Consider the following 24,691-nt stretch of genomic DNA (forward strand, 5'->3'; position numbering starts at 1 on the left):
GAGTTGAATTATTATTATATATATTTTTATTTAACCTTTATTTAATTAGGCAAATCAATTAATAACAAATTCTTATTTACAATGATGGCCTACCCCGACTCTACCCTAACGACGCTGGGCCAATTGTGCGCCACCCCTATGGGACTCTCTATCACGGCCGGTTGTGATATAGCCTGGAATCGAACCAGGGTCTGCAGTGATGCCTCTAGCACTGAGACGTCTCTAAGGTTCAGGACAGGGTACTGGCCGGAGGTATGCTAGTGATGACTGTTTAAGAGTGATTGCCTGGAGACAGAAGCTGTTTATCAGTCTCGGTCCCAGCTTTGCTGTATCTGTAATGTCTCTGTCTTCTAGATGTAGCCGGATGAACAGCCTGTGGCTCAGGTCCTAGATGATCTCCTTGGCCTTCTCGTTACACAGGGTGCTGTAGATATCCTGGAGGGCAGGCAGTGTGCCCGGGATGATGTGGTGGAAAAAGTACCCAGTTGTTATACTTGAGTAAAAGTATAGATACCTTTTAATAGGTTAATCAAGTAAAAGTGAAAGTTACTCAGTAAAATGTAGTATTTGGTTATAAATATACTTAAGTATCAAAAGTTAATGTAATTGTTCAAATATTTGTATTGTATATTATTTCCCCATTATTTAACCAGGTAGGCAAGTTGAGAACAAGTTCTCATTTACAATTGCGACCTGGCCAAGATAAAGCAAAGCAGTTCGACACATACAACAACACAGAGTTACACATGGAGTAAAACAAACATGCAATCAATAATACTGTAGAAAAATACGTCTATATACGATGTGAGCAAATGAGGTGAGATAAGGGAGGTAAAGGCAAAAAAAGGCCATGGTGGTGAAGTAAATACAATATAGCAAGTAAAACACTGGAATGGTAGATTTGCAGTGGAAGAATGTGTGAAATAGAAATAATGGGGTGCAAAGGAGCAAATAAATACAGTAGGGGAAGACGTAGTTGTTTGGGCTATGTACAGTAATCTGTGAGCTGCTCTGACAGCTGGTGCTTAAATCTAGTGAGGGAGATAAGTGTTTCCGGTTTGAGATTTTTGTAGTTTGTTCCAGTCATTGGCAGCAGAGAACTGGAAGGAGAGGCGGCCAAAGGAAGAATTGGTATACTTAAGTATCAAAAGTAAACATAGCAAATTCCTTATATTAAGCAAAGTAGATGGCACCATTTTCTTGTTTTAAAAATGTACAGATAGCCAAAGGCACACACTCAGACATCTATACTTTTATAAATTATGCATTTGTATTTAGTGAGTCCGCCAGATCAGAGGCAGTAGGGATGGCCATGTGTTCTCTTGATGAGTGTGTGAATTCGTCCATTTTCCTGTCCTGTTAAGCATTCAAAATATGAGTACTATTGGGTGTCAGGGAAAATGTATGGAGTAAAACGTGCATCATTTTCTTTAGGAATGTAAGTAAAGTAAAAGTTCAGATTCCCCCCAAAACTACTTTAGTAGTACTTTAAAGTATTTATACTTAAGTACTGGGGCTGATCTCGCCAACCTCTGGAGAGCCCTGCAGTTGCGGGCAGTGCTGTTGCCGTATCATGCGGCGTTACATCATCTAGAAGTTTGTGAGGGTCTTATGGGCTTTGGTCCTCAGTGATGTGCACGCCTCGGAACTTTAAGCGTTTTAGCTTCTCCATAGCGGCCCATTCGATGTGGATGGGCGATCTGTATTTAACATATGATCTGTAATAAATATAATATATACTATTCAATTACATTTCAATTTGACACCATTGACACCAAATGTAAAACTATTCTCCATTTAGGCCACACGATGTCACTAAAGACTCGTAGCACTGGCTTGACAGGTTTCAGAGCATCGGAATGGGAGTCAAATGGGTGGCACAATTTCGCCTCCCTTTAGTTCTAAAGGTTCTGAGTTGCTGTAGCACTCTCTTCAAATGAAGAAACGGTGCATTCACGGAAGTACTGGTTACATAGATGGCCATATGATCCAGGAAATGAAATGTAGTTTTCTAGTAGAGTGAAGTAGTGAACAACAGAAATGTGCATGCGTCAATTTCCAAGTGCCAAAATCCCCAGATTGACGCGTGCGCACGACAATCCCATTCTTTGTCCACCAAACGGCATTCCGGGGTGGAGACTGAGGTGCCTCGATGCTACTGTCATAACCCGACAATATTTACAAAGCTGTCAGACTTCAGATATTTGTGTTGCTCTTTCTGAACAGGGTATGGTAAGTACGATATTAACCTATTCAAATGTATTCATGCATGCTTTCATTCAGAGTAGATCCTCACATTGTGTGTTCTGGCAGCTACACTAGCTGTGTGTGATCGGACGTTTAGCTAGCTAATCAATGAAAAAGGGTTAGCGCCATCTAGCTTGCTTGCTAGCTAGCTAGTTCGTTCAAATATAGGGTTTCTACTGTAGCGGTTGACTCCGATCCATAGGAACACTCGTCAAAATATGCGGTTGTTTTTATTGTGTTTCCACTGAACTACTGCATTTTTGGTTTATTTGAACCAGATAGCGCCTGACTAAGTAATAACGGTTTAGCAATATGAGTGAGACGAATGGATACGGCTGCTGTTGCTTTTAGTTATCTGTCAGCCACAAGCAAATACAAAAACTAGCTAGGTAATGTTAACTACAGTACTAGGCTACTGTACAAAGATTCAAACACAAGGATGTTGGTCAGAATTATATCTGGTCATTCATTTTAGCTAAACGTTTGGTTTCTCTGACGTACATTCAGACAGTGTAAATAACAAAACAAAAGAATGGTGTCTTACAAGTCCTACGTTTGTTGTATGACTGCTTAGTTTGTGGGTAGCTTTAGGACACTGCATCGGGAGTCTGTGTATTGATTGGACACCAACCAATTAAGACTCACGATGATGTGTCCCAGAGCTAGGTTGTGGGTCTGAAAGTCTTTGTTTGAATAATCCTTTGTGAGTGTGCTGTGTCTATTCATGCAATCTGACAGTACCCACAAACTGAGAACCATGCTAATAAAACCGTACAGTTGACATGAAATTAGATGATGTAACCTGGTCCCAAAACTCACATGGCATAACAACTACCATGGGAGTTAGTAAAACAACACAGACTTAGGCCAGGGTATATCACTGCTGCATTTACAGGTATTTATTTGACAGATATTTCATATAAGATATACTTTATGGTTCTTAGTATGTGGGTAATGTCAGAATTTCTGGCAGTGCAAATCTCTAGCCCTTTACCAGTTTGGTATATCTGACCAAACACTTTGACTCCAAATGTATTGTCCAGACAGAGACCTATTCTACGTACTTAGGAGAAGTAGGCATTGCTCGCTGGCAGGTCACTTCATACACAAACAAAGCCATCTTATTTGCAGTGAACAAGCTGTCAGCATGTCAAAGAGAGAGAGAGCAAGTGGTATGAATGTGTTTGAAATGGCATGTGTCAACGCTGCAGTAACACACTGGGTTTGGGGGCTCCCGTGAACTCTTCACTTACCCCAGTTGCCATGGCGGCAGGTTGTTGAGCATTTACTATTTGAAGAGAGGAGGGTGGGATTGTGTTAACTGTCTCCCCTTCTCTATCCTTGACCCCGGTAGGGCTTCCTGGGAACCAGGGACCACTAAGTTATGAAGCTCTTTCCTTCCAGACCTTCCCTGTACTCCAGTTACTGTCACAGCCTAAGCTTTACCTGCTGCTGCTCTTCCAACCAACATCTCTGCTCTCCCAACCACCATCTCTGCTCAGCCTGGTACTAGCAGCTTGGCTCAGACTCACTTCATCACAAAGAAGAGAAAAAAAAAGAAAGAGAGAGGGAGAAGAGATCCCTCCCCAGCTGCCATCCAGACACACATGGTGCATAGCTGCCATTCTCTAGGCTCCATCTATCCCTGTGACCCGGCCTCCAGCTAGCTCCTGGCACACATCACATAGCCTAGCCTAGCCCAGCCCAGGGCCTGCCCAAGGGATATAAATAGGCAGCATCCAGCTAGTGTGTGGAGTGTGCACTTGTTTCTTTTTTCCCGGGTCATACACACGCCTAGTAGGGGTCACACCCATTTGTTTTCTGTCTTCCCTCTGCCTGGAGCAGTGGTAGTTAGTGGTGGGACCGAGGAGAGAGTCACGAGGCAGAGACCATGGAGGTCAATATGGAGTATTGTCTGGCCCAGGTGGTGCAGAAAGACCTGGGGCGGAAGGTGCAGGTGGGACAGGAGCTCATAGATTACATCGTGGATAAGGAGAAGTCCCAGGACCTGGAGCAAGACCAGACGGCTCTGGACAGGATGGTGGACGGCATCGCTACCACCTGGGTCAACTCCTCCAATTTCAAGGTAAGAAGGGTATTCATACCCCTTGATGTATTCCTTATTTTGTTGTGTTACAGCCTGAAATGAAAATTTGTTAAATAAAACATTTTCTGTAACTAGGACACTCAAACAGTCAATGTCGTATTGGTAAGCAACTGCAGTGTATATTTGGCCTTGCGTTTTAGGTTCATGTCCTGCTGAAAGGTGAATTTGTCTCCCATTGTCTGTTGGATAGCAGACTGAATCAGGGTTTCTAGGATTTTGCCAGTGCTTACCTCTATTCTGTTTATTTTTATCCTGAAACTCCCTAGTCCTTGCCGATGACAAGCATACCCATAAAATGATGCAGCCACCAATGTGCTTGAAAATATTTACATTTACATTTAAGTCATTTAAAATATGGAGAGTGGAACTCAGTAATATGTTGTATTGGGTTTGCCCCCAACATAACACTTTGTATTCAGGACATAAAGTTAATTTCTTTGCCATGTTTTTTGCACTTTTGTGCCTTATTTCAATCAGGAAGCATATATAATACTATTTTTATTCTGTACAGTCTTCCTTCTTTTCACTCTATATATAATTTAGGTTAGTATTGTGGAGTAACTATAATGTTGTTGATCCATCCTTTTCTCCTATCACAGCCATTAAACTCTGTAACTGTTTTAAAGTCACCATTGGCCTCATGGAGAAATTCCTGAGCAGTGTCTTCCTTTCCAGCAACTGAGTTAGTAAGGAAGCCTGTATCTTTGTAGTGATTGGGTGTATTGATACTTTGAACTTTCAAAGTGTAGTTGATAACTTAACCATATTCAAAGGGCTATTAATATCTGCTTTTTTTATTGCTACCCATCTACCAATAGGTTCCCTTCTTTGCAAGGCATTGGAAAACCTCCCTGGTCTTTGGTTGAATCAGTGTTTGAAATTCACTGCTTTACTGAGGGACCTTACAGATAATTACATGTTTGGGGTACAGAAATCAGGTAATCATTCAAAAATCATGTTAAACACTATTATTGTAGGGGCCTCCCGAGTGGTTCAGCGGTTTGGGGTCCTATTGCGCTCTAGCGGCGGGCCGGGTGCCTACAGGCTGACTTCGGTCATCAGCGAATGGTGTTTCCTTCGACACATTGGTGCGGCTGGATTCTGGATTAAGCAGGCGGGTGTTAATAAAAAGAGCAGTTTGGCGGTTCATGTTTTGGAGGATGCATGACTAGACCTTTGCCTCTCCTGAGCCCGTTGGGGAGTTGCAGCGATTTTTATTTTTTATTTTTACATTTCACCTTTATTTAACCAGGTAGGCTAGTTGAGAACAAGTACTCATTTACAACTGCGACCTGGCCAAGTTAAAGCATAGCAGTGTGAACAGACAACAACAGAGTTACACGTGGAGTAAACAATAAACAAGTCAATAACATATTCAATCAATCCCTATACCAGTCTGCTGTTCCCACATGCTTCAAGAGGGCCACCATTGTTCCTGTTCCCAAGAAAGCTAAGGTAACTGAGCTAAACGACTACCGCCCCCGTAGCACTCACTTCCGTCATCATGAAGTGCTTTGAGAGACTAGTCAAGGACCATATCACCTCCACCCTACCTGACACGCTAGACCCACTCCAATTTGCTTACCGCCCAAATAGGTCCACAGACGATGCAATCTCAACCACACTGCACACTGCCCTAACCCACCTGGACAAGAGGAATACCTATGTGAGAATGCTGTTCATCGACTACAGCTCGGCATTCAACACCATAGTACCCTCCAAGCTCGTCATCAAGCTCGAGACCCTGGGTCTCGACCCCGCCCTGTGCAACTGGGTACTGGACTTCCTGACGGGCCGCCCCCAGGTGGTGAGGGTAGGCAACAACATCTCCTCCCCGCTGATCCTCAACACGGGGGGCCCCACAAGGGTGCGTTCTGAGCCCTCTCCTATACTCCCTTTTCACCCACGACTGCGTGGCCACGCACGCCTCCAACTCAATCATCAAGTTTGCGGACGACACAACAGTGGTAGGCTTGATTACCAACAACGACGAGACGGCCTACAGGGAGGAGGTGAGGGCCCTCGGAGTGTGGTGTCAGGAAAATAACCTCACACTCAACGTCAACAAAACTAAGGAGATGATTGTGGACTTCAGGAAACAGCAGAGGGAACACCCCCCTATGCACATCGATGGAACAGTAGTGGAGAGGGTAGCAAGTTTTAAGTTCCTCGGCATACACATCACAGACAAACTGAATTGGTCCACTCACACTGACAGCGTCGTGAAGAAGGCGCAGCAGCGCCTCTTCAACCTCAGGAGGCTGAAGAAGTTCGGCTTGTCACCAAAAGCACTCACAAACTTCTACAGATGCACAATCGAGAGCATCCTGGCGGGCTGTATCACCGCCTGGTATGGCAACTGCTCCGCCCTCAACCGTAAGGCTCTCCAGAGGGTAGTGAGGTCTGCACAACGCATCACCAGGGGCAAACTACCGGCCCTCCAGGACACCTACACCACCCGATGTTACAGGAAGGCCATAAAGATCATCAAGGACATCAACCACCCGAGCCACTGCCTGTTCACCCCGCTATCATCCAGAAGGCGAGGTCAGTACAGGTGCATCAAAGCTGGGACCGAGAGACTGAAAAACAGCTTCTATCTCAAGGCCATCAGACTGTTAAACAGCCACCACTAACATTGAGTGGCTGCTGCCAACACACTGTCATTGACACTGACCCAACTCCAGCCAGTTTAATAATGGGAATTGATGGGAAATGATGCAAATATATCACTAGCCACTTTAAACAATGCTACCTTATATAATGTTACTTACCCTACATTATTCATCTCATATGCATACGTATATACTGTACTCTACATCATCGACTGCATCCTTATGTAATACATGTATCACTAGCCACTTTAACTATGCCACTTTGTTTACTTTGTCTACATACTCATCTCATATGTATATACTGTACTCAATACCATCTACTGTATGCTGCTCTGTACCATCACTCATTCATATATCCTTATGTACATATTCTTTATCCCCTTACACTGTGTATAAGACAGTAGTTTTGGAATTGTTAGTTAGATTACTTGTTGGTTATCACTGCATTGTCGGAACTAGAAGCACAAGCATTTCGCTACACTCACATTATCATCTGCTAACCATGTGTATGTGACATATAACATTTGATTTGATTGAACACAGTAGTAAAAAAAAAAAAGTATATACAGTGGGGCAAAAAGGTATTTAGTCAGCCACCAATTGTGCAAGTTCTCCCACTTAAAAAGATGTGAGGCCTGTAATTTCCATCATAGGTACACTTCAACTATGACAGACAAAATGAGGGAAAAATCCAGAAAATCACATTGTAGGATTTTTAATGAATTTATTTGCAAATTATGGTGGAAAATAAACTTTTGTTATTTACCAAATACTTATCTCAATACTTTGTTATATACCCTTTGTTGGCAATGACAGAGGTCAAATGTTTTCTGTAAGTCTTCACAAGGTTTTCACACACTGTTGCTGGTATTTTGGCCCATTCATCCATGCAGATCTCCTCTAGTGCAGTGATGTTTTGGGTCTGTTGCTGGGCAACACAGACTTTCAACTCCCTCCCAAAGAGTTTCTATGGGGTTGAGATCTGGAGACTGGCTAGGCCACTCCAGGACCTTGAAATGCTTCCTACAAAGCCACTCCTTCGTTGCCCGGGCGGTGTGTTTGGGATCATTGTCATGCTGAAACGACCCAGCCACGTTTCATCTTCAATGCCCTTGCTGATGGAAGGAGGTTTTCACTCAATCTCACGATACATGGCCCCATTCATTCTTTCCTTTTCACGGATCGGTATGGTGGGTATGGTGTTCTTTGGATACAACTCAGCATTCTTTGTCCTCCAAACACGACGAGTTGAGTTTTTACCAAAAAGTTATATTTTGGTTGTCATATGGTCAGATGAATTCTCCCAATCTTCTTCTGGATCATCCAAATGCTCTCTAGCAAACTTCAGACGGGCCTGGACATGTACTGGCTTAAGCAGGGGGACACGTCTGGCACTGCAGGATTTGAGTCCCTGGCGGCGTAGTGTGTTACTGATGGTAGGCTTTGTTACTTTGGTCCCAGCTCTCTGCAGGTCACTCACTAGGTCCCCCCATGTGGTTCTGGGATTTTTGCTCACCATTCTTGTGATCATTTTGACCCCACGGGGTGAGATCTTGCGTGGAGCCCCAGATCGAGGGAGATTATCAGTGGTCTTGTATGTCTTCCATTTCCTAATAATTGCTCCCACAGTTACAGGTCTGTGAGAGCCAGAAATCTTGCTTGTTTGTAGATGACCAAATACTTATTTTCCACCATAATTTGAAAATAAATATATTAAAAATCCTACAATGTGATTTTCTGGATTTGTTTTCTAATTTTGTCTGTCATAGTTGAAATGTACCTATGAAGAAAATTACATGCCTCTCTCATCTTTTTAAGTGGGAGAACTTGCACAATTGGTGGCTGACTAAATACGTTTTTGCCCCACTGTACATTGTGTGCAAAAGGCATGAGGAGGTTGGCGAATAATTACAATTTAGCAGATTAACACTGGAGTGATAAATGATCAGATGGTTATGTGCAGGTAGAGATACTGGTGTACAAAAGAGCAGAAAAGTAAATAAATAAAAGCAGTATGGGGATGAGGTAGGTAAATTGGGTGGGCTATTTACTGATGGACTATGTACAGCTGCAGCGATCGGTTAGCTGCTCAGATAGCAGATGTTTGAAGTTGGTGAGGGAGATAAAAGTCTCCAACTTCAACGATTTTTGCAATTCGTCCCAGTCACAGGCAGCAGAGAACGGGAAGGAAAGGCGGCCAAATGAGGTGTTGGCTTTAGGGATGATCAGTGAGATACACCTGCTGGAGCGCGTGCTACGGGTGGGTTTTGCCATCGTGACCAGTGAACTGAGATAAAGTGGAGTTTTACCTAGCATGGACTTGTAGATGACCTGGAGCCAGTGGGTCTGGCGACGAATATGTAGGGAGGGCCAGCCGACTAGAGCATACAGGTCGCAGTGGTGGGTGGTATAAGGTGCTTTAGTGACAATGGATGGTACTGTGATAAACTGCATCCAGTTTGCTGAGTAGAGTATTGGAAGCTATTTTGTAGATGACATCGCCGAAGTCGAGGATCGGTAGGATAGTCAGTTTTACTAGGGTAAGTTTGGCGGCGTGAGACAAGCTCGCAATTGGAGATCACCCCTTTGTTAAATTGGGGAGAAAAGGGGGTAGAGTGAGTCCATGTGAATTGTTAAGCACATTACACCTGAACTAATTTAGGCTTGCCATAGCACTTAATACTTATTGACTCAACATTTCAGCTTTTCATTTGTAAGTCATTTGTAAAAAATAAACAAAATTCCATTTTGACATTATGGGGTATTGTGTGTAGGTCAGTGACACAAAATCTCAATTACAGCCTGAATTTAAAATGGATTTAACACAACAAAATGTGGAAAAATTCAAGCGGTGTGAAAACTTTCTGAATGCACTGTACAGTTAGAGAGAAGCTAGATAGCTCCATGTCTGTCATCACGTAGAGATATGAAACCCTTCATGAGTGTAGCTAGCTACATGGCATCGTTCAATAGAGAGAGATATCAGTCACTGGAGATATTGAGTAGAGTATTGATATTCACTATTGGATGTTCTTATAGGCACTATAGTATTTCCAGCCTAATCTCGGGAGTTGATAGGCTTGAAGTCATAAACAGAGCAATGCTTGAAGCATTGCGAAGAGCTGCTGGCATACGCAGGGAAGTGCTGTTTGAATGAATGCTTACGAGCCTGCTGCTGCCTACCACCACTCTGTCAGACTGCTCTATCAAATATCAAATCATAGACTTAATTATAATTTAATAAACACACAGAAATACGAGCTGTAGGTCATTAATATGGTCAAATCCGGAAACTTTTATTTAGAAAACAAAACGTTTATTCTTTTAGTGAAATACGGAACCGTTCCGTATTTTATCGAACGGGTGGCAACCCTAAGTCTAAATATTGCTGTTACATTGTACAACCTTCAATGTTATGTCATAATTATGTAAAAAACTGGCACATTAATTACGGTCTTTGTCAGGAAGAAATGGTCTTCACACAGTTCGCAATGAGCCAGGCGGGCCTGCTGCATATTACCTGACGCGAATGCGCTTTTGTTAAATCATCACCGTTTGGCGAAGTAGGCTGTCATTCGATGATAAATTAACAGGCACCACATTGATTATATGCAACGCAGGACAATTTAGTTAAACTAGTAATATCATCAACCATGTGTAGTTAACTAGTGATTATGTTAAGATTGATTGTTTTTTATAAGATCTGTGTAATGCTAGCTAGCAACTTACCTTGGCTCCTTGTTGTCATAACTTGAAATCGGCCCTAATTTAATTGGCCATGCCGATTAATCGGTCGACCTCTAATTGAGAGTAGGGCTGTTTCGTTGACGGTATTACTGCCACGCTGGCGGTCACGAGTCATGAAAGCAGTCAAATTCCACGTGACTGTTTAGTCACGGTAATTAGGTTTTTCCAAGCGCTGATGCTGCTCATGGTCATTAGTAGCCTACCAAACTTGCTAACTGCCTTGTTCTCTACATTCTATGGTCCCTCTAATCACTCTAACATCAATGCAAATGTATTCGAAAATCTAATCAAACACTTCATGAGCTCATGTTGCGCAACATTTCTATAGGCTATGCAATTGTGTGAGAGAACTGAGTGATGGCCTCTACTAAAAAGAGGATCCCATCAGCTTTCTATTGGCTAGGCCTACTTCTCAGCTTTCCTAATATTAAGCACATTTTTAATCTTTACAACTGGAGTATAGCCTACTAGGCTGGCATGAAAATGAAAATAGTCGTCAATTCGCTAATTAAAGTGCATAAATGCCATGTAAAATAAAAAGTCAGAATGCCACGAAATTCTAAGCAAATCTTGTCTGCTAAATTAACTAGTGTAGCCCAGATCAGGACCTAACATAAGGACAACTGAGTATGCTATTCTGTTCTTCTGAAATAGACGACATGCTTCTTTAGACCTATCTAAAATAAATAATGGATTTATTGTGAAGGTGTTCCAAAGGTCTGCGTCAGTGGCTTGTAGGAGATGCTAAATGTGTTTGCTAATTAACGGTCAATTACCGGGAGGCCGACATTTATTCGCTTGACAATCACCAGATGACTAAATTTTGTTACCACCACAGCCCTATGTGAGAGCATCAAATGGATGCAGGCTGAAGGGCTTGCTTTCAAGAGATGATTCAGGGGAATTGGACAGTTAGAGCAAGGAAAATAAGTTAAGAGAGGTTTTACTGGTTGGTCAGACTGTCCAATATCCTTTGTCCTTAGGCTGTCGTGGAGCATGTTCAGTTGGTAGACAGAGTAGGCTAATGGCATCGATCCTGTGTTGGAATTCGAACATTAGCCTGTTGGTTTTCAGAGGTCAGAGTAAATTTGCCATGTCATCCGAGTAATTCAATAGTCACCAACATAATCACGCTTTTCCGATGAAAGATTGGAATAGACATGTTTTTTTTTTTTTTGGGGGGGGGGGGGGGGAGCACACTTTCATTTCAGATAGTTGGACACATTTGATGATCATTTTATGTGCTCTGAGAAGAATTATGTTAGAATTAATGCTGATTTGTAAAGGAAGCATCTTCGATTAAGTGGTGTCATTAAGTTTAATGACATGAATCCACAAACATGATTAAAACATGAATGTCATATATTATGTTGCTGTCCCATAATATCTGCTTTGGAGCGGATATCTTAACAGGGTAGTGGTTTAAAATCTCCTCCTTACCATGCATGTTTTTTACAGCAATAAACTGGCCTATGTATGTAGCATATGTTATGTGCCTGGGATAAACGGACGAACTCCACTGAATTAGAATGGCAGTACGGACATTTTACCTGAATCCTTCCTTCCCAATTCTCGAAGAATCACTTCTCCTGAATAACGTGAGATGCATTGCACCTTAACATAAACTGAACCGTTCCCCTTCAAAAACAGATAAGCATACAAAAATGATTACATAGGCCTATGACTTATCTATCACAATAGTGAGGTCATCAACAGGCCAATTTATCAATGTGCCTTTTCTTTCCCATCTGTCTGTGTTGACATTTCCTGGTATTATTTACAAAGCTGGTGATTTCTTGTGGTGATACGTAGTTTATTGTATGCTGGTACTGCAGATCTCTATCTAAACAAAGCCATACTTGCCCTGGCCTACATAGATTAGTTGGATTTAGACATTTGTGTCTGCCCTGTTTTGCACCCTTGCAGTCTTTGTGTTTAGCTGTTTCTGCCTCAGGCCCTCTGAGCTGGTAAACTAAGGCAGAGCACTAGAAGGTGGTCTTTAGGACCTGAAAGCTGTGTTGCAAAAGAGAGAGGCCTCATTGGAGATGCCCTGGCCTGGCTACTGCTCGGATGAAGGGGCTCCATAGAGGTTCAGTGATGACTAAGTGAGAGGGGTTCAGGCATGGGGCTCCACAGGTCCTAAGAGGGTTGTAATCACTTTTTGATTGCAGCCCAGACGTACCACAATCCATATTGATCCTTCACAGTGATGACACTAGTGCAGTGTCACAGGTTAAAAGTTGGAAGTCTTCATTGTCTGGTAGTGTAATGATTTCTCTGCTGTGCCTCTGAACAGCATGCCAGGCAGTGGCTGTGCCTCGGAGCGATGCTTGCCTGGATGCAGACTGCGGTTAATGGGCCGAGTAATGTGGAAAGTATTTGGGTAGAACCAGAGAGAGAGTCTGTGTATGGGGCATTCTCCATAAATGGAGAATTGGTGTAGATGCCTGAGAACATTTTAAGGTCAGACTAAGTAGTGCAGGCTTTATGGTCACTGACATCTCCCAATACATTGCCCTGTAGCCTAACCAAAGGATATCCACAGCTTTTCACTTTGAACACATTGACTGATCCTCAAACCGAGAACTAGGCCTATATCTGGTCCTGTCGTCACTACAGGCCTGTTGTTTGTCTCTGTTGGATGGATCAAGATAATATATCATGGAATGAACAAGTGGCATACTCTCCAATCCCTCATGGAAGAATAGTGAATCTCCTGCTCTTCTACATGTAGCCTAGTCCTAGCCCGCCTACGTAGTAACTGACACTGCACTAGCTTAGTGTGTGATGTGTGTGGAATTACTGTAGTAGTAGTACTGTAGTATTTAGTCAAAGATTTTTGTAACTAAACCAAGATATACCACAGCTTGTCGTTTCCAATGGGAACAAATTAGTCATAGTGGGCATAACAAGCAAGGAGGTGGGCAGAGCCAAGCACACGCTAGCGATTTATCCTATTGGCTCGTTCTGGTATGCATCTGCATATTTCCGTTAGGGAACGCCTACTCTGTGAAGTGTGAATGTGCAATAACTCAATTCGCCTTTGCACTCCTAAACAGGGCAATTTTTAATAACTTTTGCAAAGGGTAAAGTCTACAAAATGTAGTCCACTTTGTTCATAGCAAATTTTAGTTTTGGGTACAGAAAACTGTATTGAGATCCAAATGTTTAATCGATGAGAACATTTCCAGAATGTCGGCCAAAATCCATCTCGTTCCATCTACTCCCACTGCCCGCCATATTTGGTAGTGAGTGGAAACGCCAACCGGATGCTTCACATTTATACATCCGCTGAAATATCTGTCTCAATGTTCGGTCTGTGATTTAGTCCTTCATTTGGCACACTGTCCCATTAAGACTTACACGGAGGGCAGGGATAACAACCGTATATGTCTGTACTTTCAGCTCACAGTGGACATCATCATGATTTGTACATATGTAATGAGGACATACAGGCTAACAACCGAGGGAGAGCTGTGATCAGTGTGCTAGTAGTTGACATTTCCTTTCTCACAATGGTTTCTCTGCTGCAGTTTTTCTTTTCACGTCTCTGCCATACAAGGGTGTGTCTGTAGACCCATCAGCCTTGCCTCACTTCAACTCTAAAACAACATTTAACATGTAATGGCAGACCTAATGATAGTTTAATGATGCAGGTGTGTCTGATGTTGAATAAATATCACAAAGATGGGAGCAGTATTTTTCAAAGGCATATTACACTGCCATTATAGCAGCTAATCCTGAGGTTTCTCCAGGCAAGATGAATGTGTGTCTAATGTCTGTGCACTGTGGCCTGTCAGAACATAGGCCTGCTTGCGGTACTGTGTGTTTATGTTTGGTATAGTGCTTGCTGGCCCTGCTCTCCTGGCGCTGCAGTATCCCTTGAGGCATCCAAACTCAGGATCACGTCTTCTGCAGCAATCGCCACTTGATTCTGCCCTGCTCCAATCCACCAAAACACACTAAACCCCTCCACCAAAGCAGACTAAACCCCTCCACCAAAACACACCAAACTCCTGTAGCTCTATTTAAATCTGTTTTGTGACCCAAAGCAGCAGCGTACGCAGATTCTATAGCTCAGGAAATAATACTCAACCCCAAGCTCAGCAAAATAGAACCTAAGCTCTTGCCTTTGTCTCACATTTTTGCCACTTCTAAATCTGAGCAGGATAGGGCTACTCGCTCTCTTACTTCTCTCAGCCATCAATCTGCCACTCACACCGTAACCCTGGGAAACCAGGTAAGCTGGGCCGTCTCTCTGACCAAATCAATGACCTCACAGAATCAGCTGTTTTGATGAGGCTTGAAGAAACCAGTTAGACAACTCCGCCTCAATGTCTCCACTCAGCCTTCTTAACTCTCCTACCCTCCCCATGTCTCAGTGGATGGTTCAATGTCTCCACTCAGCCTTCTTAACTCTCCTACTCTCCCCATGTCTCAGTGGATGGTTCAATGTCTCCACTCAGCCTTCTTAACTCTCCTACCCTCCCCATGTCTCAGTGGATGGTTCAATGTCTCCACTCAGCCTTCTTAACTCTCCTACCCTCCCCATGTCTCAGTGGATGGTTCAATGTCTCCACTCAGCCTTCTTAACTCTCCTACCCTCCCCATGTCTCAGTGGATGGTTCAATGTCTCCACTCAGCCTTCTTAACTCTCCTACCCTCCCCATGTCTCAGTGGATGGTTCAATGGTCCTCTCTCTCTCCCTCTTTCCCAATAACTGTTTTTCTCTCTTTCTCTGCCTTTGTCACTCCCTTTCTCTTTCTCCCATATGTCCCTCTGACTCGCTCTTTCCCTATACCTCTCTCTCTCTTTCTGTCTGGTTCAGAGACACCCCAGCAAGAACCCTGTCTCTCTAGATTGGGCTGAAGCGTTGTCACCCTGTGCCAGGGTGTTAGTGAAGTCTCTGTTTGCACCGAGGCACAGAGCCTTGTGACACTGAGGTGCCCTATAGGCCCTGGTCAAAAGTAGTGCACTGCAGGGAATAGGATGCCATTTGGGACAAATACCCGGTGTCTTACAGGCTGCAGCAGTGAGAGGTTGGCTCACTAGCTGGTGTAGTCCTGTCCTCTGGCTGGAGGAGTCCTGTGTGTTGCCCCCACTGTCCCTCTCTCCTCTGAGGATGATGGCCATCTGCCTGAAGAGAAGAGAAGGGGACAGAGGGCACAAATCTCACAAAACCATTATAGTGGCTGGCTGATATGGGCCTTGTTGCTGTAATGACATGATATACAGTATGCAGTGTCAAAATCAGGATAAGCCAATAAGCCTTGTGGCTACATTGAAGGTGTATTAGCATTAAGTTGTCACTGAAGAGGCCACCTAAATCATACAAACCTGAGGCAAACTGGCACTGGTCCAACGCATCCTTAAACCATATTCTATGTATACAACTAGTTCCTCAATAATATGTTCTGCTAATTGCGCAATACTGCTTGTCCAATGTAGCCCCAAACCATATTCTATGTTCTACATACTTCCTCAGTCAGTATATTCTGCATTGCTAATCCAGTACTGCTACTTGTCTTTCCCCTGGGGATGTTCTTTTATGATAGATGGCATTTGTCATGGAAAGCTGCTCCTTCGTTTAGCTCAGCTGCAGTTGTTCACGGTCCCACTTGGCTTCAGGTGGTGAGAGGCAAGGAGATGAACATGTCCCTTGTTTGAGTGATGGGAGCAGTAAGCCTCGAACCTTTCCCCAAAGCCTGTGCTAATGCTCTGGTCTTAATTCACCTTGTATGATCTGTACTGTACAGAGCAACACAGAACTATGTGTGGCTCACTGGCTTGTTTGTCACTGTAATATGATGCACTCTGTACAGCACAGCAGCAAGCCCAGCCTTTTCTTCTTGGAAACCTGACTGACTGACTAGCTGACTGACTGTTGAAGCTAGCACTACTGTGGGACAGGTATGACTGTAGGGTTCAGTACTGAAACGTCTCTGGGGTCATTTGGTTCTACCGGCACAAACACAAGCCTGTGTTAACAAGGAAATATTTTGGATTAACATTTATGTTTTGCGAAGCCTTAGGAATGCACAGAGCCCCAGTGTAAGGATTAGGCAGAGGACGTCTGAGTGGACACAGTCCCTCTCCGTGTTCTTCTTGTAATGTAGTGTAGCTATTTATTTGGTGCAAACAGCCGTTAGACTGTAAACACTGATGTGCGGTTGGAGGGAGCACAAGGCTGCAGTCAGTGATATTTACAGGGGGGGTTAGGTGTTCTATCTTAGCTTCCTGTCCTCTGCTCTGGGCCTCCACACGTACTCCACACACTGTCTGTCTTTCTGCCCCCCCCCCCCCCCCATCTGAGCCAATGCACTATTGGAAGACTGCCATCTACCTCCATGTTCTCTTGTGAGATTCCTCTTAACCCTGTCTGAGACTAGCCCCCATATGGCAGTCCTTCTGCATCATATTTCATTTCTTTAGCTAGCTACATTCTGTCCTTGTTCTCTGAACTGAAGTCATTGGATGGATGATCATATTGTATCTTGCTGCAGCGTGTTTGTGTCTGCATCCATGATCATATGTGTGTGAGTGTGCAGTTAACCTAAGTGCCTGTTCGTGTGCTGTGCAGCAGGTTTTAATGCCGGTGCTGCTGCGGTAGTGGTGTTTTTAAGGTGGCAGCGCTGTACTGTGGTGATGTGGAGCGCCAGCGAGAGCACTTCCGGGCTGGCAGCAGGGCAGCGCCATGATGGGGTTGACACAGAGGGGAGGAGGATGGGATAGCATGGGGAGAAAGGGGACTGGAGTATGTCTTAATGAACTGATACTGGACTGCTAGTGTGTGTGTGTCTCCTCCTGTCTTTGGCAGCCTGCCAGCTCCCTTTTTCTCTCCCTCCCCTCTGTCTTCTCTTGTTAACCCTGTCAAGGCATCATCTCTAGGCTAAACACAACCCAGAGTCATGACAAGCTCTTTGTTGTCAGTGTCCCTGCTGCGGTCTCATCTGTGTCCTGATGGGCTGCATCTCTGCTTTGTCTGTCGCTCCTCTTTGTACTGTTAATATTTAATTTGGGCTGTTATTTAATCTGTGCGGTAGTTTATTTGTCGAGTTAGGCAGCATTGCACATCTCAATCCCAGGCATGCTTACATTTTCCTTCTACGTTGCATTTTTTCTGTGTATTCGGTGGTTGTGTCAAAGCATTATGCTGGAGGGAAAGAGAACCAATTTTGAAAAGTAAGCAAACATTCAATGTTATCACTCTTAAAATTCTTAACCTCGTTCACCAGCAGGTGAAATATGGGATCTCTGTGGCAACCAGACAAAAGAGATGGGAAAGGATAGGCATTAACTCACTCAGTCCTGCCCTCAGATGCTCATTAGAGCCCTTTCAGGGATGATTGGGGAACATTTGATTATATTATTCATCAGGCCAATTAGAGGAAGGTTTGGTTTCCTGTGAGATTTATCTAAGATAATAGGCCTATTTCTCTAATTAAAGGTAAGTAGGATATATGTAACATATGGATTTTCATTAGTATACACACAAAGTCCCAATGCAAAGTTAGACCTGACTTTACTTTCTCAAGTTGTTACATAAAAACGATCAGAATGCCAGGAAGTGTTTTTGCAGCGTTTGACATATGGAGTACCCGGAAACGTCAAATACAGTGTATTCGGAAGTATTCAGACCCTTTTGATTTTTTTCCACATTTTGTTACGTTACAGCCTTATTCTAAAATGCATTAAATCACCCCCCCCCCCTCATCAATCTACACACAATACCATATAATGACAAAGTAAAAAAAGGTTTTTAATCATTTTAGCAAAATGATTAAAAATAGAAAACTGATATGACATTTACATAAGTATTCGCAACCTTTAATCAGTACTTTGTTGAAGCACCTTTGGCAGTGATTACAGCCTCGTCTTCTTGGGTATGACGCTACAAGCTTGGCTCACCTGTATTTGGGGAGTTTCTCCCATTGTTCTCTGCCTTTCCTCTCAAGCTCTGTCAGGTTGGATGGGGAGTGTCGCTGCACAGCTATTTTAGTATTTAAATTATTATTATTAAAATGATTGCTAAATCTGGGAGTGAGTGAAGTGATAGTAATGGGAAACGGGTTGAATTTCCAATGTGTTTTGTTTTGAGTCAGTGAGGCTTCTGACCATACTGTACAGTTTTCCATCAGGCCCTTTGTTGAGCGGAGAGAGAACCTTTGAGTGTAGCTGCTGTCCGTAGTGCTGCAGTCTGTCAAGACTCAATATGACTCAAGCACAGCTGAAGGTGCCCGTTGACCATCTAATAGCATTTTCGACCCCTCTGTATCAAAGATTTCTAAATTGTGACACTGTACAATATAATCCCTGTTTATATGAGAAATGTACTCTACCTTCTGTTTTATAATACCATAATACCGTCTGGTCTTGGTCAGTATCCGTGCTGCAGAATTCTGTATGTTTTGCAGTTGACCAATGGCTTTCTTGGGTAGACCAGACAGAAGAGCATTACAGTAGGGAAGCGTTCTTGTAATCAAAGCATGGATGAGTCTCTCTGTATCAGCCTGAGAGAGAAACGGCCGCATCATGACAATGTTCCTAAGGTGGTAAAAGCTATTTTGGTCACATTCCGTGTGTGTGTGTGTGTGTGTGTGTGTGTGTGTGTGTGTGTGTGTGTGTGTGTGTGTGTGATATTTAATTCAGAATCTAAAATAACAACTAGGTTTTTTGCCTGGTGTTTTATCGGTATTGCCTGTGATTTCAAATGTGTGGCTAGATTCTAAGTAAAAGGTAAATAAATAAAATATTCTCTCTGTGCTTTGGCTCCAACAATAAGTACCTCGATCTTGTCTTGATTTAGCTGGAGGAAGTTGTGAGCCATCCAAGTATTTAAATCACTAATACGGTTTATTAATTTATCCGTAGAGCTAAAATCCTCTGGTGACACAGAAATATAAAGTTGTGTATCGTCTCTGTAGCAGTGAAAATCAATGCTGTGCTTTCTGATAACGCTGCCAAGGGGTAACATATAAACTGAATGCAAAATCGAACTTTGGAACGCCAGGTGATATGTATTTTATCTGAGTTATGTTCACCAAGGGTGACAAAACTCTTGACTGGTTAAATAGGTGCTAAACCAATTTAGAACTTGACCGGGTAGGCCACCCACCTCTCCAGTCTGAGTACAAGGACAGAGAGCTGTTTGGCATCTGTGTTGGTCCTAAGATAATTTACCACTTTAACTAAGGCTGTCTCTGTAGTGTGGTGGGCACAAAAATCTGATTGGAATTGTAAAAAAATACAGTTGGCATTTAAAACATTTAGCTGTTGCTAGCTGTTGCTAGTGTCCCACCTGGCCATCATCCGGGGAAATTGCAGAGCGCCAAATTCAAAAACAGAAATAATCATAATAAAAATTTAAAAAACATAGAAGTGTTATACATAGGCTTAAATATGAACTTCTTGTTAATCCAACTGTTGTATCAGATTTCAAAAGGGCTTTACGGCAAAAGCATACCATACGATTATCTGAGGACAGCGCCCAGCACACACAACATTACAAACAGTTACCAGCCAAGTACAGGAGTAACAACAGTCGGAAATAGCGACAAAGTTATTAACTTACCTTTGATGATCTTCATATGGTTGCACTCACAAGACTCCCAGTTGCCCAATAAATGTTTATTTTGTTCGATAAAGTCCGTCTTTATATCCAAAAACATATGTTTTTTTTTGGGTGCGTTTTGTTCTGTAATCCAATGGCTCCAAGGCGGTCACAACACGCAGATGAAAAATACCAAAAGTATCACTTAAGGTCACAGAAACATGTCAAACGATGTTTATAATCAATCCTCAGGTTGTTTTTAGTCATAATAATCAATAATATTTCAACCGGACAATAGCTTCGTCAATATAAATGAAAAACAAGAAAGGTGCGCTCTCGGTCGCGCATAGTAAACAACTCTGGGACACTGCAGGGTCCACTCATTCAAAGTGGTCTTACTCTCTCATTTTTCAGAATACAAGACTGAAACAATTTCTAAAGAATGTTGACATCTAGTGGAAGCCATTGGAAGTGAATTTGAGTCCTAAGTCAATGGATACTGTAATGGCATTCAATAGAAAATTACAAACATAAAAAAAATCCCACTTCCTGGATATATTTTTCTCAGGTTTTCGCCTCCCATATCAGTTCTGTTGTACTCACAGACATTATTTTAACAGTTTTGGAAACTTTAGTGTTTTCTATTCAAATCTATATGCATATCCTAGCTTCTGGGCCTGAGTAGCAGGCAGTTTACTTTGGGCACACTTTTCATCCGGAGGTGAAAATGGTGCCCCCTACCCTAGTGAGGTTAAGAATGGAAGGTTGGAGATTGGCCAAAAATTGCTGAACGCTGAAGAATCAAGATTACTTTTCTTCAGATGGGGTTTCACCCTAGCTGGGGGGTTTTTTGCAGTGGAGAAAGTGCCTTTGAACAGGGAGTGATTAACAATAGCTTTCACTTCAGATATGCAATTATTTTTTTTATAAGAAGGTGGTGAGGATAGGATCCAGAAGGCAGGTAGAAGGCTTAAGTTGTGATATCACTTTCCTGAGCATGTCTGTGTCAACCTGGGTAAATAAATCAGTAGTGCCTTTGCGTGGTAAACTAGGGAACGTATCATCAAACTTCTCATCAGGTCTTGCTTGACTGATACCCAGCCTAATGTTGGTTATTTTATCTCTGAAGTATGCCGCAATCTCATCACATTTAGATTAGGAGGAAAGTTCACATAGGTTTGCGGGGTAGGATTTATCAGGCTATCAATGGTCGAGAAGAGCACTCTTGAATTATTCTGATTTAATAGTGATCAAGTTAGAATACGCATTTCTAATTGCCTTGTTGTATATGCCAAGTTCCTCTCTCAGAATATCATAATTGACCTGCAACTTTGACTTTCTCCACTTCCGCTCTGCCTTTCTGCAATTTCTCTTAAATGTACAAGTTTTCTCACTCATCTAAGGGGCTCTCCCTTTTGGATGTGGCCTTTTTCAACTTTACTGGAGCCATGGCATCAATGGTTGCCCTTTAATTTGCTATTAAAGTTATCAACTAAATCAACACGAGGAAGGCAAAATATGTGATGAGTACTGTTCATACACTCAGTAAAATCTGTAGCAACTTCAGAGGTAAGATAGCGTTTCTTAATAATGCGTTCAGTATTACCCTGTGCTATGGGCAACATGGTAGTACAAAATACACAGTGGTGATCAGATAAAGCAACATCAACAATAGAGGATATTTCAATAGAAAGCCCCTGGTAATAACCAGGTCCAAAGTATGGCCGCGGTTATGGTTTGGCCCCGTAACATGTTGGGGGAAAGTCCATAGTAGAGGTCGACCGATTATGATTTTTCAATGCCGATACCGAATATTGGAGGATCAAAAAAGATGATACCGATTTAAATCGGACGATTTTTAAAAAATGTATTTATTTGTAATAATGACTATTACAACAATACTGAATTAACACTTATTTTAACTTAATATACATCAGTAAAATCAATTTAGCCTCAAATAATGAAACATGTTCAATTTTATTTAAATAATGCAAAAACAAAGTGTTGAAGAAGAAAGTAAAAGTGCAATATGTGCCATGTAAGCTAACGTTTAAGTTCCTTGCTCAGAACATGAGAACATATGAAAGCTGGTGGTTCCTTTTAACATGAGTACAATATTCCCAGGTAAGAGGTTTTGGTTGTAGTTAATATAGGAATTATAGGACTATTTCCCTCTATACCATTTTGTATTTCATTAACCTTTGACTATTGGATGTTCTCATAGGCACTTTAGTACTGCCAGTGTAACAGTATAGCCTCCGTTCCTCTCCTCGCTCCTCCCTGGGCTCGAACCAGCAACACAACGACAATTAGCGAGCACTAACTAGCTAGCCATTTCACTTCGGTTACATGAGCCTCATCTCGGGAGTTGATAGGCTTGAAGTCATAAACAGCGCAATGCTTGACGCACAACAAAGAGCTGCTGGCAAAATGCACGAAAGTGCTGTTTGAATGAATGTTTACGCGCCTGCTTCTGCCTACCACTGATCAGTCAGATACTTAGATACTTGTATGCTTGTAGTATGCTCAGTTAGATTATATGCAACGCAGGACATAATATCTAGTAATATCATCAACCATGTGTAGTTAACTAGTGATTTTGATTGATTTTTTTTTATAAGATAAGTTTAATGCTAGCTAGCAACTTACCTTGGCTTACTGAATTCGCGTAACAGGCAGTCTCCTTGTGGAGTGCAACGAGAGAGAGGCATGTCGTTATTGCGTTGGACTAGTTAACTGTAAGGTTGCAAGATTGGATCCCCCGAGCTGACAAGGTGAAAATGTATCGTTCTGCCCCTGAACGAGGCAGTTAACCCACCGTTCCTAGGCTGTCATTGAAAATAAGAATGTGTTCTTAACTGACTTGCCTAGTTAAATAAAGGTATAAAAATATCGGCAAATCCGCACCCAAAAATACCAATTTCCGATTGTTATGAAAACTTGAAATCGGCCCTAATTAATCGGCCATTCCGATTAATCGGTCGACCTCTAGTCCACAGAGCTCAAAAGATTCATAAATTCAATGGGCTTTGTCGGCATAAATATTTAAATCGCCCCACACAATGATTTTATCAAGGACATTAGACAATAGTTCAGCTAAATCAGTAAAGAAAGTGGGACAGCACTTGGTGACCTATACAGGGTTATGGCCAGCACTGGTGGCCAACATTTAAACAGTATAGCATGATTCTCAAAATACCCAAAGACGCCGATCAAAATGTCCTTACAGCTGAGAGCATTAGTAACAATAGAGGCTGTCCCCCCACCTTTTTCCCTTTTCTGATAGAGTATAAAAAGCTGTAGTCCGGGTGAGGCTTCAATAAGAGAAGCACTACAGTCTGAAGACAGCCATGTTTCAGTGAGAAACATGCAATCAACTTTGTGCTCAGTAATGAGGTCATTCACGAGAAAGGTTTTACTTGTGATTGCTCGAACATTTAAAACAGCCATATTCAATGAGTGTGGGCTACTCTGCCCCTGGGGCATCTGCCTCGAGGTAACGAACAGAATAACTACCAAATTATTAACTTTACAACCATTTTTTCTGACAGTCTCCAATCTATCAGAATGGTAACAGATGACAGTTTGTATAAACTTACTAGAAGGCGGTGTTAAAGGAACATAAATTAGGTTACTCATAATAACCATAGTGCCATGTCTACAGGAGTTGGTATGCTTTCCAAGTCCTCTGTTGCTTATTCTGACAGGGAGAACTGGAGCACTTCCAGACTCTGTCCGTCAGTCTCTAAAACAGTTTCGATGTTGCTGGAAATAATACTGGAACCCCTGCGGTTGGGGTGAATCCGGTCTCTTTTTTTTTTAAAGAAGTGCTGGTTGCTCCCACAGCAAATCAAAGTTGTCACAAAAAGAGACATTCCTGTCGTTGCAAACTTTCTTCAGTACTTGTTCAGGGCAAAGAGTTGGCTGAAATGTTCCGAATCCCTTCGGCAGCCTGAGAGAGTTATTTTCTTCCCTGTGCTAGCAAGAGTGTTTAAAAAAAAAAGTTTAGTCTTCCCTCAGTTCCACAGATTACCTAAAACGTAGGTCGTTAAAACCTATGAGCGTGACGATGGTTTCAGTATTGGAGTAGTTGGCCAGAACCGTGGGCAAGGGGCTGTTGATGTCATGGACATGGGCTCCTGGATGACCGTGGACCTTGTTCGGTCCACAGACCGTAGGCAGGCCAAAATCTCTCACCTTCGAGCTTCCCACAATGATTGTGATCGTGCTGGAATCCGATGGGGAAGCAACCTTCTGAACTGGGGTGGGTGTGGGGGAGGGTGCCACTGGGAGGCCGCTGGCTGTTGGTATACACCAAGGATCTGTGCTGACTCCCGGGGCTGGTAGGTCCATCTCAAGCGGGGCAAAGCTGTTTGATAGCTGGATCGGATCTTCTCAGGTAGGCCGCGGAGTTGATTTTGAACA

The 24,691-nt window shown here is 42.7% G+C and overlaps 1 protein-coding gene across 28 annotated transcripts in view; it reads left to right on the forward strand.

Moving 5' to 3' along the window:
* Window positions 1-1,979: 1,979 nt before the first annotated feature.
* The window catches only part of clasp1a (cytoplasmic linker associated protein 1a), a 96,448-nt gene continuing 73,736 nt past the window's right edge, over window positions 1,980-24,691 (forward strand). For 5 of the 28 annotated variants that reach the window (XM_046363248.1, XM_046363255.1, XM_046363256.1 and 2 more), the window contains exons 1-2: window positions 1,984-2,232; window positions 3,602-4,333. In XM_046363248.1, coding sequence (XP_046219204.1) covers window positions 4,139-4,333 — 195 coding nt within the window. In that variant the 5' untranslated portion in view covers window positions 1,984-2,232; window positions 3,602-4,138. Of the gene's footprint in view, window positions 2,233-3,601; window positions 4,334-24,691 lie in introns of all 28 variants that reach the window. The other 23 variants (XM_046363253.1, XM_046363251.1, XM_046363254.1 and 20 more) reach the window with 12 other exon arrangements.

The sequence above is a fragment of the Oncorhynchus gorbuscha genome, linkage group LG09 (assembly GCF_021184085.1).
Source record: "Oncorhynchus gorbuscha isolate QuinsamMale2020 ecotype Even-year linkage group LG09, OgorEven_v1.0, whole genome shotgun sequence".
NCBI classification, from domain to species: domain Eukaryota; kingdom Metazoa; phylum Chordata; class Actinopteri; order Salmoniformes; family Salmonidae; genus Oncorhynchus; species Oncorhynchus gorbuscha.